At 35.5% G+C, this 14,212-nt stretch overlaps 1 protein-coding gene across 4 annotated transcripts in view; it reads right to left on the bottom strand.

The window, feature by feature from the left end:
- Positions 1-14,212, bottom strand: part of PIP4K2A (phosphatidylinositol-5-phosphate 4-kinase type 2 alpha) — a 107,102-nt gene that overhangs the window by 15,366 nt on the left and 77,524 nt on the right. For 3 of the 4 annotated variants that reach the window (XM_014882204.2, XM_088160573.1, XM_088160579.1), the window contains exons 5-6: positions 5,706-5,852; positions 3,031-3,069 (exon numbers count right to left, since the gene is read on the bottom strand). In XM_014882204.2, coding sequence (XP_014737690.1) covers positions 3,031-3,069; positions 5,706-5,852 — 186 coding nt within the window. The remainder of the gene's footprint in view (positions 1-3,030; positions 3,070-5,705; positions 5,853-14,212) is intronic. The other variant, XM_088160568.1, reaches the window with a different exon arrangement.

Below are 14,212 nucleotides of genomic sequence, written 5' to 3'. Positions count from 1 at the left end.
TTTCACCAAATTTGCCTTCACAAAGTAATTTATTTAAAGTTTGCATTAGAATGTGACTGAAAGACTTGCTCTTCTGTTTTCTAACTTCTGTAGCTTTAAGAGAAGTAAACATATTCTTGATATTTTGAAAACCATTTGATTACTTGAATGTTGTAATTTGAAATTCAATATGAATTACTTAAAAGCCCATTCAAAAACTAGCCATTGTCAGACAATATAGCCACACATTTTAGTACCAAAAGCTTCCTTTATTACTCTCACATGTAAATAGTCATACAGTTGTAATAAGTAATTATACTGTAATTAATTGAAATTTATTAATATTAATGTCATTTTCAAGATAATATAAACAAATTGATGACTTTGCTTTCAACTGGCTCAAAATAAGATAATGATTTTCTACACCAGTTCAGGTTTTCAGATCGTCTAGTTTTGTTTAATTGCTCAGGGCAATTTCTTCTATGATAGGAGATGCCAAAATCTCTTCAGAGAATTTGCTAAAACATCTTCCTCTCCCCTTCCAAGTAAAATTTTTCCAGCTGTTTTCAAATCTTAAGACTGATTTGTGATTTTCACAGATGACAACAAAAAGTTTGAAATAGTGGCATCTACTTAAGAGAAAATGTAAGTAAAAAACCATGCTATTATAATGGAATAATGGACCATTTACAAATATTTCAGGTCCTGAAATCAGTGGCACATGTGCAGAGATATCTCTCATGACAGCAGCTCTTTAGCACTGCTCAGAGTTTCAGAACCAAACTTTCCTTGTCTATTCATATAAATATACAACACCCTTTTTGTTTAAACCTCAAAGCTGTGTGTTAGAAACATTTAAGTGAGTAAATCTGTTGTCATGCCTACTGCAGGAGATTCAGACCATAGTGATGACAAATCTGAACATCTGCAATCCACAGGCAAAATGTATTCTGGCCCTTTCAAATCAAACAGCAGACTCCAAAACTTAAACAAAACCCATGTAATAAGCAAAATAGTAATTTTCCCTTGCTTGAATCCCTAAGAGTCTCAAAGTGTAAAATGCTGTTCCTTCTGTGAATGTAGAAGCCTACCAATAATTCCCTTTCTTAGAAATCTTTTCTCTGAATGCAAGCTTGTCACTTCCCTACTCCACTGCACTGGGGTTTGAGGGGAATGATGAGTGACAGAAAAGCCTCAGACTGTCTGCTTACAACATCAATAAGCTTTGTGCAGCTCCATTCCCAAGAAATCAAACTATTAAAATAGCAGAATAAGAATTAGGGGGATGAGTCTTTTTTCAGAGTAATACTCAAAATAAAAGGGAAGGTTCTACATGTGAAATTGGTAAGAATTTTTGTTACCTGCCTTATGGAAGTTATGATTTCACATTAAATTTACAGAATAATTGTTGTATGCAGTTATATAAATCCTCACAATTTTGTTTCAATTTATCTATAAGCAAGTTCAATAGCAATTCTGCCATGAACTTAAACATTAGCAACATTAAGGCACTGTTTCTTTGAGGTTCTCACTCAACATATTAAATACATATATGTATACGTATATATGTGTACTATTATTAATCTATTATTACGAGGCATATTCCCAAAATTGCTCAAAACTACTTTGCTAAACATCTGTATATTATTAGCTCCTGTATAGCTGACTATACATAATATTTTAAAATTTTATGTTACTAGTCCTCCAAGCATTAATATTGCAACCTGAAGCAGTCCCATCCAAATAATTTGTCCTCATCCTTTCTATCAGATTATTTCAATAGTACAGCAGAGGTTTTCAATGACATTAGATATTGTTTGTAAGATAGTGAAGGTTACTCCCTACACTGCAGTTGCCACTAAACAAGAACAAAAACAGATGACAAAGGAAAGAACAGAGACCATTCAAGACATGATCTTGAGGGGCTGGTACAGCAAAAGAGAGCTAATGCTGGCACTTGTAACTGCAGTTCACATGTGGGGCTGTCCTAATGCTGGAAGAAGAATTTTAAGTGTTCCATCATGCCTTAGGAAAGATGGAAACACCTGGCACAGTTTTTCATGCAGCAAGAACTGACAGCTCCTGCATGTCCCTTACTCCTTTAGTGCAGTTGTGTGATCTGTAGAAGACTCAGAGACAGGTATGGCACAACTACTGCTTAGGAGAAAACCAAATGATCTGAATGGAATTTGGGGACAACATAAAATGAAGTGTCATAAGTGAACTGCTGAATCATCTCATGCTAATTCAGGAGGAACTTGCTTAGATAAATTAAGAAAACAAGGGCCATGGGTTGTTAGACCTTAACCAAATTTGAGATCTAAGAAGTCTTATATGATGGGCACTATGTTCCACTTCCAATTATCTGTAGAATCTCCAGAGAAACCTCTCCTAAAATGCCATCTGGCTATTTTGCTAAAACCAAAAAGAAAAACTGAGAATATTAAATTTTCCAAAAGAACTGAAGTTGGAGGGGAAGAAAAACAAAGCAATCTATTTCTGTTTAGAGCAAAGTTTCAGCCCAGAATTTCAGGGAGACTGTCTCACTATAGCTACATGTACATCTAAGTCTGCCAGTCATTTGTATGAGCTTTATGTACCCAAGGGTTCTCATAATTCAAGGTTTGGTTCATCCTTGCACTCAGTTTAGAAGTGGTGTGCCATCACGTAATTCCATTAACTGACATGGAGTATTCATAAATCTCAATATTAAAAGAGGAAGAGAAAAAAAGATGAAGCAGGAGAGAAGGGAACAAAGTACTGATTTTTTCCTAGCACAGGGCAGGCCCTGAAGAAACTAAGAGAAGAGAAAATGAAAAGGAGGAGGTAGAGGATTGGCTCACTTACCTCTGAAATTTCAACACCTTTGCAAACCAATATTCAAAGGTCTGCAGGAAATAGAGGACAGATAAAGGAGGGATAAGGTAGAACTCAAGAGGGAAGAATATGGCAGAAAAAAATAGGAAAGGGTCAGAACCAGCACTGGTTATGTTTGTTCTGAGTCTAGCTAGAAGGTAAATTAATTGAAAAAGAAACAGAAATGCACCATACCTTTTCTTTGTCACTGGCTTCTCGAGCCACAGTAGAGCCCTGAAACAGAAAAAATGGATCTAAAAATGTGCATATGTCAGAAGCTAATTTGAAAATGTTATGATAACAGGTCAAAAAGTGGATGAACTGTATCCTTTTGAACTTGAGAAATGTTTTAAAGAAAGGTGATATGGGAGGTAAAATGCCCAGGACTGCTGAACTGCTGCAATCATGTGAAGAAGATGCACTATGAGAGAAGAAAGATGGATTAAATCCTCAAATGCTCTGCTTCTATTGTCCTCCTAAGTCCTGGAGCTTTTCCTCATCTCTCATCCTCATTTTGAGTGTATCATGCTGGAAGTTTAGTTTGCTTGGCAGACTTCTCATCTTTTTGTGCCAATTTAACTGTATGGATATGAAATAACCTATTCTATATAACTGTTTGGACATTTGTAATACACATTTGAAAAGGAAACACAAAAAGGATTTAGAAGATCAAAGTAAAAACAAGAACAATGCATCTCACAGCAACCTGGAGTAAAAAGAAGAGAAGAGACCAACTGTGGATTCACAAGACTTACAGTGCTTGACAAAGACACTTTGGATTTTCTTTTTAAAATTCTTTTTAGATTAAAACTAGTGGGCAATATGGTGCTTTCTGGATAATTTGGAGCTGACCAAAAAAAAAAAAAAAAAGACTTCATATATTTCCTTAAAAATTTCTTGGAGCAGGACCACACCTTTAAATACCCAGCATTTGTTTATCACATAACAGCACTGCAAGAAATAGTAACTACAAATATGGTAACTTGACATTGAAAGATGGGTAGATTAGCTCTGCTGTTTGTTAAAGGGTGTGCATTGTGTAAAGAAGTGCTGGAGTGGAGTCCTACTAGTTTAAAGAATGTGAGGATTCCCAGTCACACCCTTTAATGGCATGTTTTATTCTGTTTACAGAAAAAAACGTAGAAAACTCAGAAGTGATGGAGAGAAAAGATATATGGGACAGTATTTCTTAGTTATCACGTATGGCCCAGCAAGTAGGGATTACATTGAATTATTCTTAACTGATAATAAAGTCTGGTAAAAGCCTAACATTTTTCTTAGCTCAGGAGACACCTTCTATATTGTATTCTGTGCTCCAACAGACTATTAGGCCAGGAAAAAGATCAACTGAAAACCAAACTGAAGGAAAAGAAAACAAGATTCACAATAGTAAAAATTAGGAAGGATGTCAAATTTGATATTTGATAAAAATATGACATTGAAATAATTTTAACAAAATGCATCCATGGCCAAAAAAATACTCTTGAAATCCTATGCTGATCTATGGTCTTCTTTTCTTGTATCTACAGACGTAGAGACTTGTGCTACAAAGTGAGTTCTAAGCTGGTGTCACAAATATTCATGTACAAAAGAGGACTCTGAATCTACAACTGCAGATGCCATAGCTAAGAATATCAAGAAAAAGTAATTTATAATATATGCAGTGTCACTATACATCTGTTCAGTGAAGGAGTTTGTTTTGAGGAATACGATATTGATGTTAAATTTGAATTGCATAAGAAGTTAAAGCAATGCTGTCCAGCTGGACAAACTGAATAGACTACACAAGCATCCACAGAGGTAAATAACAAAGAGCTGTTGACACCAATGTTAAGCACATAATTACTGTTTCTTTCTGTTATGATTTCATGCCCTTTTTAATGCATCTGGACATTATGATGCTCTAAATCACAGATCTCTCAAAAAAAACCCCCAACTTTCTCTGTTAACAACTGCTGCCAATAATAGTGACTATCAGAAAGTAAATTGCTGACAATCTGGAAATCAGTTCTTATAAATCAAGTTCAGTCAACTATTTAAGCAATTGCTACGGAGACTTGACAGTAGGAAAGGATGGTGCACTACATAGCATTGCAAATCTCTTAATACAGAATGATAAATGAACATCTTAAAACAAGCTTGCAGATGCACTTAGTGGTTCAGCACATAGAAATTAAATGTATTAGAAAGAAGTAGGTTTCTAAGGGGATACTTTACAGAGGAAATTAAAATACCATCCCTTGGGTAGAAAGACAGACTATGTTTTGGGTATTTGTTGTAAGCACTGTATATTAACTACTGTCAAAATTACAATGAGCAGATAAAGCTTCTGAAACAAAACTAAAACAGATTTATTGATAAAAACAGATGTTTTGGTTTTTAAAGACTCTTCTCCTTTTCACTTGAATTGTTTTTAAAATATTGGATAAATTATTAAGCTTTTCCAATAGTGATGTACTTTGCTAGCAGCATTTATTAAATGATGCTATTTAGTTGTTTTATAAAAGTCCTCTGCAGAATCAACTATGGCTTTTATAATGTTGATAAAAAACCTATAAGAAGCACAATTATTATTGTACTACTATGAAGGGTTTTACCTTGAACCACTAGCAACATTCAGCAAAGATACCTGGCTAAATTGCTGCACTTAAAAATGCACAAAACAGATACATTTGTATATTGTCTATAAAACCATCCTGTAGTTTTGCTAAGCCTAGTTGTAGAATTAAATAAATTATCCTAGCTCTTGCATAACACAATTTAAAATTAATTAAAATTTTGAGCAATATTCAAGCATCAGCATGATCTAACATTTATAGTACAGATTTTCAGCTACTTTGTCAGTTCTTTAATCAGCAGTTATTTCTCACCTTTAAATCATATTTTCTATAAACAGATAAGCGATGGCTGAACACATTTCTTGTAACAACCATATATACTTCAACTCCATCAACAGTAAGCCGGTACATGCCCAAAAACTGGGGAAGAAGTGTATTCCCATGACACTCCACAATAAACTGCAGAATTAAAAGAAAAAACAGAAATGAGGATTAACATATATTATATAAATATATATTTCGATTTTAGATATAAAATACCAAGAAACAACACATTTATTTGTTGAATATTTGTGTGATGACAAACCTTCAAAAAATCATGCAAAAACAAACCCCCTCATCAGGAAGTTATTCTACTCTTAGGTTAGTGTTTAAAAATTAAAATCTTGAACTGCTTAACTTATAACTCTTGACATCCACAGACAATTTCATAGAAAGAGGAGACTCCATTTGACAAACCTTTTAACTTTTATGTTAACACAACAAGCAAACCTAACCAGATAGCATGTATTTGGTAGTTATGTCAAAACCCAAGTATTTTTTTGAACATCACACTGCTGCAATCTGTACTGTGTTGTCCCAGACCATATTTAAATTGCATGTTTCTCCATTCTCAGTATTTGTTATGATGAACATTTATGGTGTTGTCACCAGCAAGGACTATTATTTATTATCACCAACTTTCTGCTAGTTCCTATGTGGTGGTTGCATTTCAGAGTCAATAGAACTCAGAAATGAAATGCAAATTCCCTGTATTTTTTTATTTAGAAATCCTTTTATTTCCTTAAGGTCACTATATTTCATTTAAAATGGGCTATTAACCTTAAAAAAATTTGCCACCTGCAACATGTCTGTTTTTTCCTAATCACTCGCCTTACAAATAATTGTTCTATTAGAAAGACCACTGGAAGAAGCAGAAAACGAAGACACGCATTGAAGATGAGAACCATTGAAGGATGAATTCTTATTCCCAGAATAAAAATGCCCATACTATATTAATCCTACTCAAAAACATTTACTTATATAATTTGTGGAACCAAGGAAAAGTTAAGCCACAATGATGCAAACCAGAAAGGACTCGCCAGCTTTTCTCTTTCTGTTAGTACCAAGTCTCAAACAGAAGAACTTGGAGAAAATGTAAAATCTCAAGGCCCAAATAGGAAACATGAAATCCAACCAACAGTCAGCTTTTAAATATTAATTGCATACTGAATCTGCTGTTGCTTTGTTCAAAAGTGACTCAGTTATTAGAAACACAGATTTTAGAAAAATTTAGAACAAGTTAACTGAATAAGCCATTTCAATTGTTTAACAAAGGCAGGTAGTATTTGGTAACAAATAATGCAACAAAGCTCTTGAACCCTGGAGATTTTGCAATTTTGGGCTCCTCTGATAATTTTAAGGAATTCTTCTCACTGACTTAATAATGGAATCTGCATGTATCACAGACACACCTTTTAACTGGCAAAATAAAAATAGACTTAAGACTCCTGAAAACAATCCTGTCCACCAAGAAACAAAGAAAATAAACAAATATAGGAATTAATGACTGTCATTTTAACCCAGTTTTGATTTACACATGATCCCTGTTGAATCTTGCTGGCACATTTTGGGCTGCAACTCTGCTTTCTGGCTGCCCTGGAGCTGTACTGGAGGTTCAAGCCCTGAAGCACAGAAGGAAGTCACAATGTAGTTGTGCCACTTCACAGCAAAGCACTTTTAGGCTCAAACTACCTATGAATAGGCAAAATATCTTAAGGTGCTGCAGAGACTCAGTGAATACAAATCCGAACCTTAGGAAAGGAGTATGATGGTATGCCCCAAAACACAAACAGAAGTTTGGTAGTAAAAGGCCACAAAAGCAAGGTCAGTTGTGAGCAGTGCATGAAGATTGATCAGTTTGCACCTGAGTGGATTTCTGTACTTAAAAGATAAAGAAGTTTTAAGTTCTCAGTTTGGAGGATTTTCAGTCATAGGGCTGTTAACAACACCACAAAGCAGTTATAACATATGACAAGATACACAACCTACTTTGACCATCGTTTCTGTTAAAGATCCAACCACAAAAGTACTAATCCATACTAGCAAAAATACATTGATTATTTTTTAATAAACATCAAGTACCTGGCATATATCCTAAAAGTAAGTATACTTTTAAAAAGCACTGTAAAAAGTAAGAAGAGTTGCTCCTATAAAAACATTTACTACGTGACTTCTACTTTAAGATGATTATGTTCCACAAGATGAAAATGAATCTAGCTTCCAACAAGAGTTTAGTGTCACAGAATTTCTAGCCACTCAACTCTTTCCTGGACCCAGCCATTCCTATCTTATGGCTCTTAACTATAGAATTTGAATTAAAATAAATACTATGGTTCCAATTTTCCATATGAGTACCTGAGATGCAGAACCTTTATCTAAAAAATCATACGGAGAGTTTGTGCCATGTGAAGGAATGCCAGCTAGGCATCTTGAGTACCAGACTAGCAACCCCCTGCCCTTCCTCTCAGCTCTGACTGCCACAGCACTGACACTTAAACTCTCTCTTCAACTCTAGCTACTGCTAACACCCAGATTTTAACCTTTCTGGTCCCAAGTGTACCCATCTGTAAAATGTCAATGCCATTACCAGAGCATGAGCACCATACCCACTGTAATATCATAGAATAAATAATTTGGTTAGCAGCATACAACCTTCTCCCAAACTGTTCTGTATCATGTAACGAGGACAAAAAGGCCGCTAGTGAGAGTTGCTTCAGTCCTGTTTGTAAGTTAGGGTTTGCCATTTGCTAGCACTGTTGTTTCATTATCTTAGCGTGCAAATAAAGACATTTGAAAGGGCAGTGTTACCAGCATGCAACACAAGACATGAGAAGCTCTGCTAGTATTGCTCCTCTTGATAAAAAGGGACCTGGCCATACTCTTTCAAGCTTCTAAGAGACCCTCTCAAAGCAGACCAGGTACCACACAGTTGTTTCCTATGTGCTGCTGACTGTGGACACTCATGCCATTACAATTGAAAGAAAAGCCTCTAAAATTATTTCAGTGTTTCCTATGACAGTATTTCTTATCCTGATGGGGAGACAAAGGAAAGAGGGAAGAATGCCACTTGCTTTCAGCATCTACAAGGTTGGTCTAGAACTTCCTACCTTTGAAACTATCAATCCCCCATATCTGCATCACAGAGGAGGCAAAACGTGTCATCTGTTTGGGTGGGAGTCCAGCAGGACTTGCACTGGTGACTGTGGTTGGCAGATTTTCAATTTGTCCATCTTGATATAAAGGAAGTAGCAATTTAGTCACCTCAAGGTGCTTTTTAGGAATGATATCCTGAAGTTTCCCACTCACAGCTGGAAAAAAAGTGAGCCTAGAAAATAAGCCAGTACATGCTTAACAGGACTGCTAAATTTCAGTGAAAGAAAAAGCCCTTCACTCCTTTAATTTTTTTTCTAAAAAGAACATTAAAACAATTCTACTAAGCAGACTTGCTAAATAAAACTGCAATACTCAGCTAATACATTTACAAGTCTATATGCAGAAACAAAATCCATATTTTTAAAATGAGTGTTGTAATAAACACCCCATCATTTTTTAAATTCAGACAATTTTCATGTTTCTGCACAGCACGAGGACAATATTATAATTAACACAGTAAAGTAACATCAGCATATTGACATGTTTTATCAGCTGTGCAGCACGGATTTCAAATAAGGAAATTTCTGAGCTCTCTTGAACCCCATGCTTCAAATTGAAAATCAGTAAGAAATTCCTATTTTCTCATTAATTTTTGCATGAATACAGTTTCAAGATTCCTTAGTAAGAATAGAACTTTACCTATCTAATTAGCTTCTTGCTTCCCTATGGCAATACTAGTAAGGTATCACATACATAAAAATATAACATAATGCGTACCATTTATTGGCAAAGAAGTTACACTACTTTTGGCTCTTTTTGGAAAAACACACAGTAAAGTTTCTGTTTCTACCATTTCTCCTCCTCCACTTGGAGATCAATCTATCGTCATTCTATGTGAAAAGTCAGCTTTCCTATTTCTCACAGCTCTCTTTTGCAAACATTAATTCAGAAACACACAATATGCTCATTCTCTGTTATCCCTTTAGATATAATTTTCACAAATTTTGGTATCATGATTAAGGCTTTTATTTGATAATTCAAGCACAATTATGTCACAAGTCTATACATTAACCAGGATACTTCCATTAAAGACACTGAATAGCAAGTTATGGAATTTTTTAAAAACATTTTGGACATTATGCAGGACTAGACGTTGATAGTAATTTTTGTGCTCAAGATTTTCTTTTATATCCTCTTGTCTGCAACCTGAAATAACCTTCACCAATATATTTTGTGCACAAGCACTGACATGTGGGGTCACTCCCCTCAAAAAAGAGAAGTTGTTCAGAGTTATAAATATATTAAAATATATAGTTATAAATATTCCACTTATTGCCAATTTATTGTACCCTAATAATTTCAATGCATTGGGAACTTATGTGATACATTGCAAGGATTAGTTAGCCAAACTAGAGCACACACCAGAAAGTTACATATTTTCAAGGCATATAAAGCTGTTTTCTTCAAATAAGCCATGTAAGAAAGCAATTTCATTTAAAGAGGGAATCAATAAATATACATGTTTTTATATACAAGCCTTGTGATTCACAGCACTTCACATTGCTTCAGACAAGGCCAGTTATTTTTACTCCTAAGTGCAGTGCAATTTCAATGTTACCACCACACCTGATTATCTAGGCTGCAGATCTGCTACCAAGAACTTCATATTGCTACAAGTGACTCACTGTGTGGATTGATCTCTTCTGAAAAGTGCTGTGCACAACATCAGTAACTTTATATATATATAAACCAATAAATATAGAAAACACCTGCTGGTGAAACCCGGGCCTCAACAGAGCCAGTGCAGCCAAGACCATTCTGCTATTTTGTGCGGTTATTTACCTATGAAATGTTGCACCTTTCAGGGAAGACTTTCAATGTGTTTTTTTGGTTCCAGTTCCAGTCTGTGGTCCTTTTGCATATCGGCCCTCTGCAATTCCATCTGACAATCCCACTAGTGAGTTTCCCATTTTTAGGGTCACCTCCTCTGTAGGAAGAGTGGGCCTGTTGGATGCAGGTGGAATTGCAGACTGTTTGGATGAGAACACGTCCATTCTCACATCTCCTTTTTCTGCTTCTCCTGTTTTTTCAGATCAAAGCTGCTTTACAAGTCGGTTATCTTAGCACAGGGCAGAAGCTGTGTTCTCTGCTGCCTCTTGATTCTGACACAGAACTGCTGAAAGGCTTTTTTCAACTGCATTTCTTTGCAAACCTCCAAGAAATCTTCACCTCTTACTATTTCAAGACATACAGAGTCAGGCTCACCATATCCCTCTTCATTCACGTTTGTGTTTAAATAACATTACATTATACTGCCTTGCTTTGCCTTTTACCTTTTTCCTTTTTTGTGATACATATGAACACCAACTCATGCAGCAAAAGTAGAGATAGGGATTGGGAGGAAGCCACTGATAACCCGTGCAAGTCCTGACATGGAGGGGGATGATACAAACTTTAATGTAGCTTTGCTTCAGCACCTACCAGCTTGACAAGCCCATCCATGCCAGTGCAAATTCCTAGGCACCTAGTCTCCACTTTCTTTTCTGGGATATTCTCCAACCTATGTTGCCATCAATTCTTTGACAAAATTGTTTTCAGCCTACTATAATATTTCTCTATTTCAATATTTATCTATTTATGATCTTTATTTTTTCCTATATTCCACACAACAATCTGCTTCCGTTCCTTGATTCCTGTGTAGCCCTGAACTGTTATTGGTGCAATTTCTCCTGTTTTCACCTTATTGCCTACATTTTTCCCCCTTTAATTTGCTTTCCTGTTTCGTTCATATTTTTCCCCTCCAGCAGTTAAGGTCGTATTTTTCTACTTTTGTTTTGTCTCTTATTTCTGTCTATTTATGTCTATCATTTCCCCTTTTTTGCTCATTCTATTCTTTCTTCCCATTCACTTCCCCATCACTATTTGCTGCCTCTGGTAAATGGGCAGTCCTTCTCCTTTACCACTATTCACTATTTCTGCTGGTTGCCAGGGAGACAAACAGGCAGTGCAATAGGTGTCAGTTCTGCATACAATTACCTGCCTAGGGAAGAGAACTGTGCCATCAACAGGGACAGCTGCCTACAGAAAACTAAAGAGGACCTGCACTCATGAGGAGCTTTATACTGGAAGGTTTGTACACCAACAATTCTTTCCTGTTCATCTGCTTTGAGATGGCTTCTCTTTTCTTTATTAAAGTTACTTGGGTGTCAGCAATGAGGATTAAGTCATCCCTTTTCAAGTAATTTAAATGAAAAAGACAGTGTTTAAAAGTGTTGGTTTATCTGAGACACTAAAATTGCTTAATTTTTAAAAATTTCTATCCTGCCCATCATCTGTTCTCAAAGAGCAAAGGACTCCTCTTTTATACCAATTTAAGATTTAAAGCAAGTTAATGTCACTGGAAAGGGCAGAATGTCTTGATTTTGACATTTCAGATACTATAAAATCTGCCTTCAAAATTTAATTCAACTGTTACTGATTTCTGCCCTTGAAAATAATATTTGTACTTTAGAAAATATCTACAAATACAGTAATAGCTACAATACATATTTTATATAGATTAATAAACTTTGTGCACAGGATAACATATCCAAAGAAATGTATAAACATAACTTAGAATATATGATGAAATAGAAAGCTTTCCTTTAGGAGGAAGCAGGGTATTACCCATTCCTTAAAGACAGGTTGAAATTCTGACAACACACTTATCACAGATGACTATGCTGAACTCTCCCTTAACAATGCCAAAGGCAGCAGTAGGTTTTAACTCAATTTTTCTGGTCCATGTTCTTGGGCTCAGGAGTCTAGGTTTAAAACAAGATTGCACTAGATTTGGAGGTATTTCCAATACATATTTGATTTTGCTCTCAAATACTATTTTATATAAAGATGCTTGATTAACTTGCACAATTTTAAAAGGTCCAACTACATCTGCGAGCCCATACAGCAGTAGTTTTCTTAATACTTGAAAGTCTGACCCATTTGAGCATATCAATGGTTCTACTGCATCTGATAAGTACATGACATTCAGCTGAATAACACTGAAAAGTAGTGAGAAGAGCTCTACTCATAACTGACAATATACCAATAATACAAGCAGTCCAAACTGATTGGAAATTATCAATAAACGTGACTCAAAGCAGTATTTCAAACTATGTCCCAAAAACTATTACTGTAGTTAGAAAGTGGCTAGAATGGAGAGTCACAGCATAAGAACCTAGCATGTAATATATTTGTATTTACCCTAACACTTCAAAACCTAGCTCTAGGCCATTTTGTCTTTCAAATGCAGATAAAAGGCTGATCCATGCATAATAGTCTTTAATAGTCTAGTCATAAAATAAAGGATGCTTTGCTGCTTTAAACATGGAGAAAGGTATTATTCCTACTGTTTGCTTAATGGTGTGTTTTGCTCAGTGTTTGTTTTTTTTTTTAATTTAACTTTGGAAAAGACAATCATTATCTCTTAGTGTTTCTACTCAATACTAAAAGTGTCAGACTCATCTGATGAGCTGACAGAAAGCGTCAGTGTTTAGACTGAAGTGTTCACCATCTGTCTGAGGTTGTGGGCCTGACTGCCACTAAAAAAAGGCATCATAGACGAGGTAAATGATTTTGAAAACTCATGATTTTTGAAAACTCATCATTTTGGATAGCAAGTATCATTTACAATTGTCAAGACTATTATTTACAATTCAACAATTTTAAGTTGGAATCACTACATATACACATATATGCTGTTTCTATAACTTCTCCTGACACTCCTTCAAGCCCAGTTCACTTCCAGTTATTTACACATTTCTAGCATGTAGCCCTGGGCTTGGAATTTATCTTTGATCAGATCATCTTTGGTGATTTAAAAACACTAATCTAGATTTGGGATTTTTAAACATACAAGTGTCTACAGGCTATGAACTATGCCCACTCCTTTTGTAAACTCCTATATATACAGACTGTAATTACAACCTCAGATCCTCTGAGCTCCAAAGAACAGACAGATTATTACACCTTCAGACAGATGGAGAGAGGAAGGACTAAGGGAACTGCATGGGCTTGTGAACTATACATTTCCATGATGACCAGTTATGGATAAAATAACTTTAATTTCTACTTGCCAATGGGAATATACATGTCTCAATCTAACCTTTTGGCGACTTCCCAAAAAAATAACTAATATTTGGAATTTTGGAGGTTCATGGGAAAAGCTGCTGTGCTACATTTCCCTGCCAACCCCACAAACTTCCAGATGCCTCATTGGTAGCTCTGTAGTTCAAAAAGGTACAAGGAAAACAACAGCTTTTTAGCAAATGCCAGGATGAAAACTGTTTTGGTGAATGAAGGACACATCAAGTCTCACATTTCTGTCTTGTGATGCTTCCCTTTCCAGCATTCTTCATTTCAAGTAG

Source organism: Sturnus vulgaris, chromosome 1 (assembly GCF_052056855.1).
Source record: "Sturnus vulgaris isolate bStuVul1 chromosome 1, bStuVul1.hap1, whole genome shotgun sequence".
Taxonomy (NCBI): Eukaryota; Metazoa; Chordata; class Aves; order Passeriformes; family Sturnidae; genus Sturnus; species Sturnus vulgaris.
Note: the sequence above shows the minus strand (reverse complement) of the source record. Positions and strands in the feature narration are given on the sequence as shown.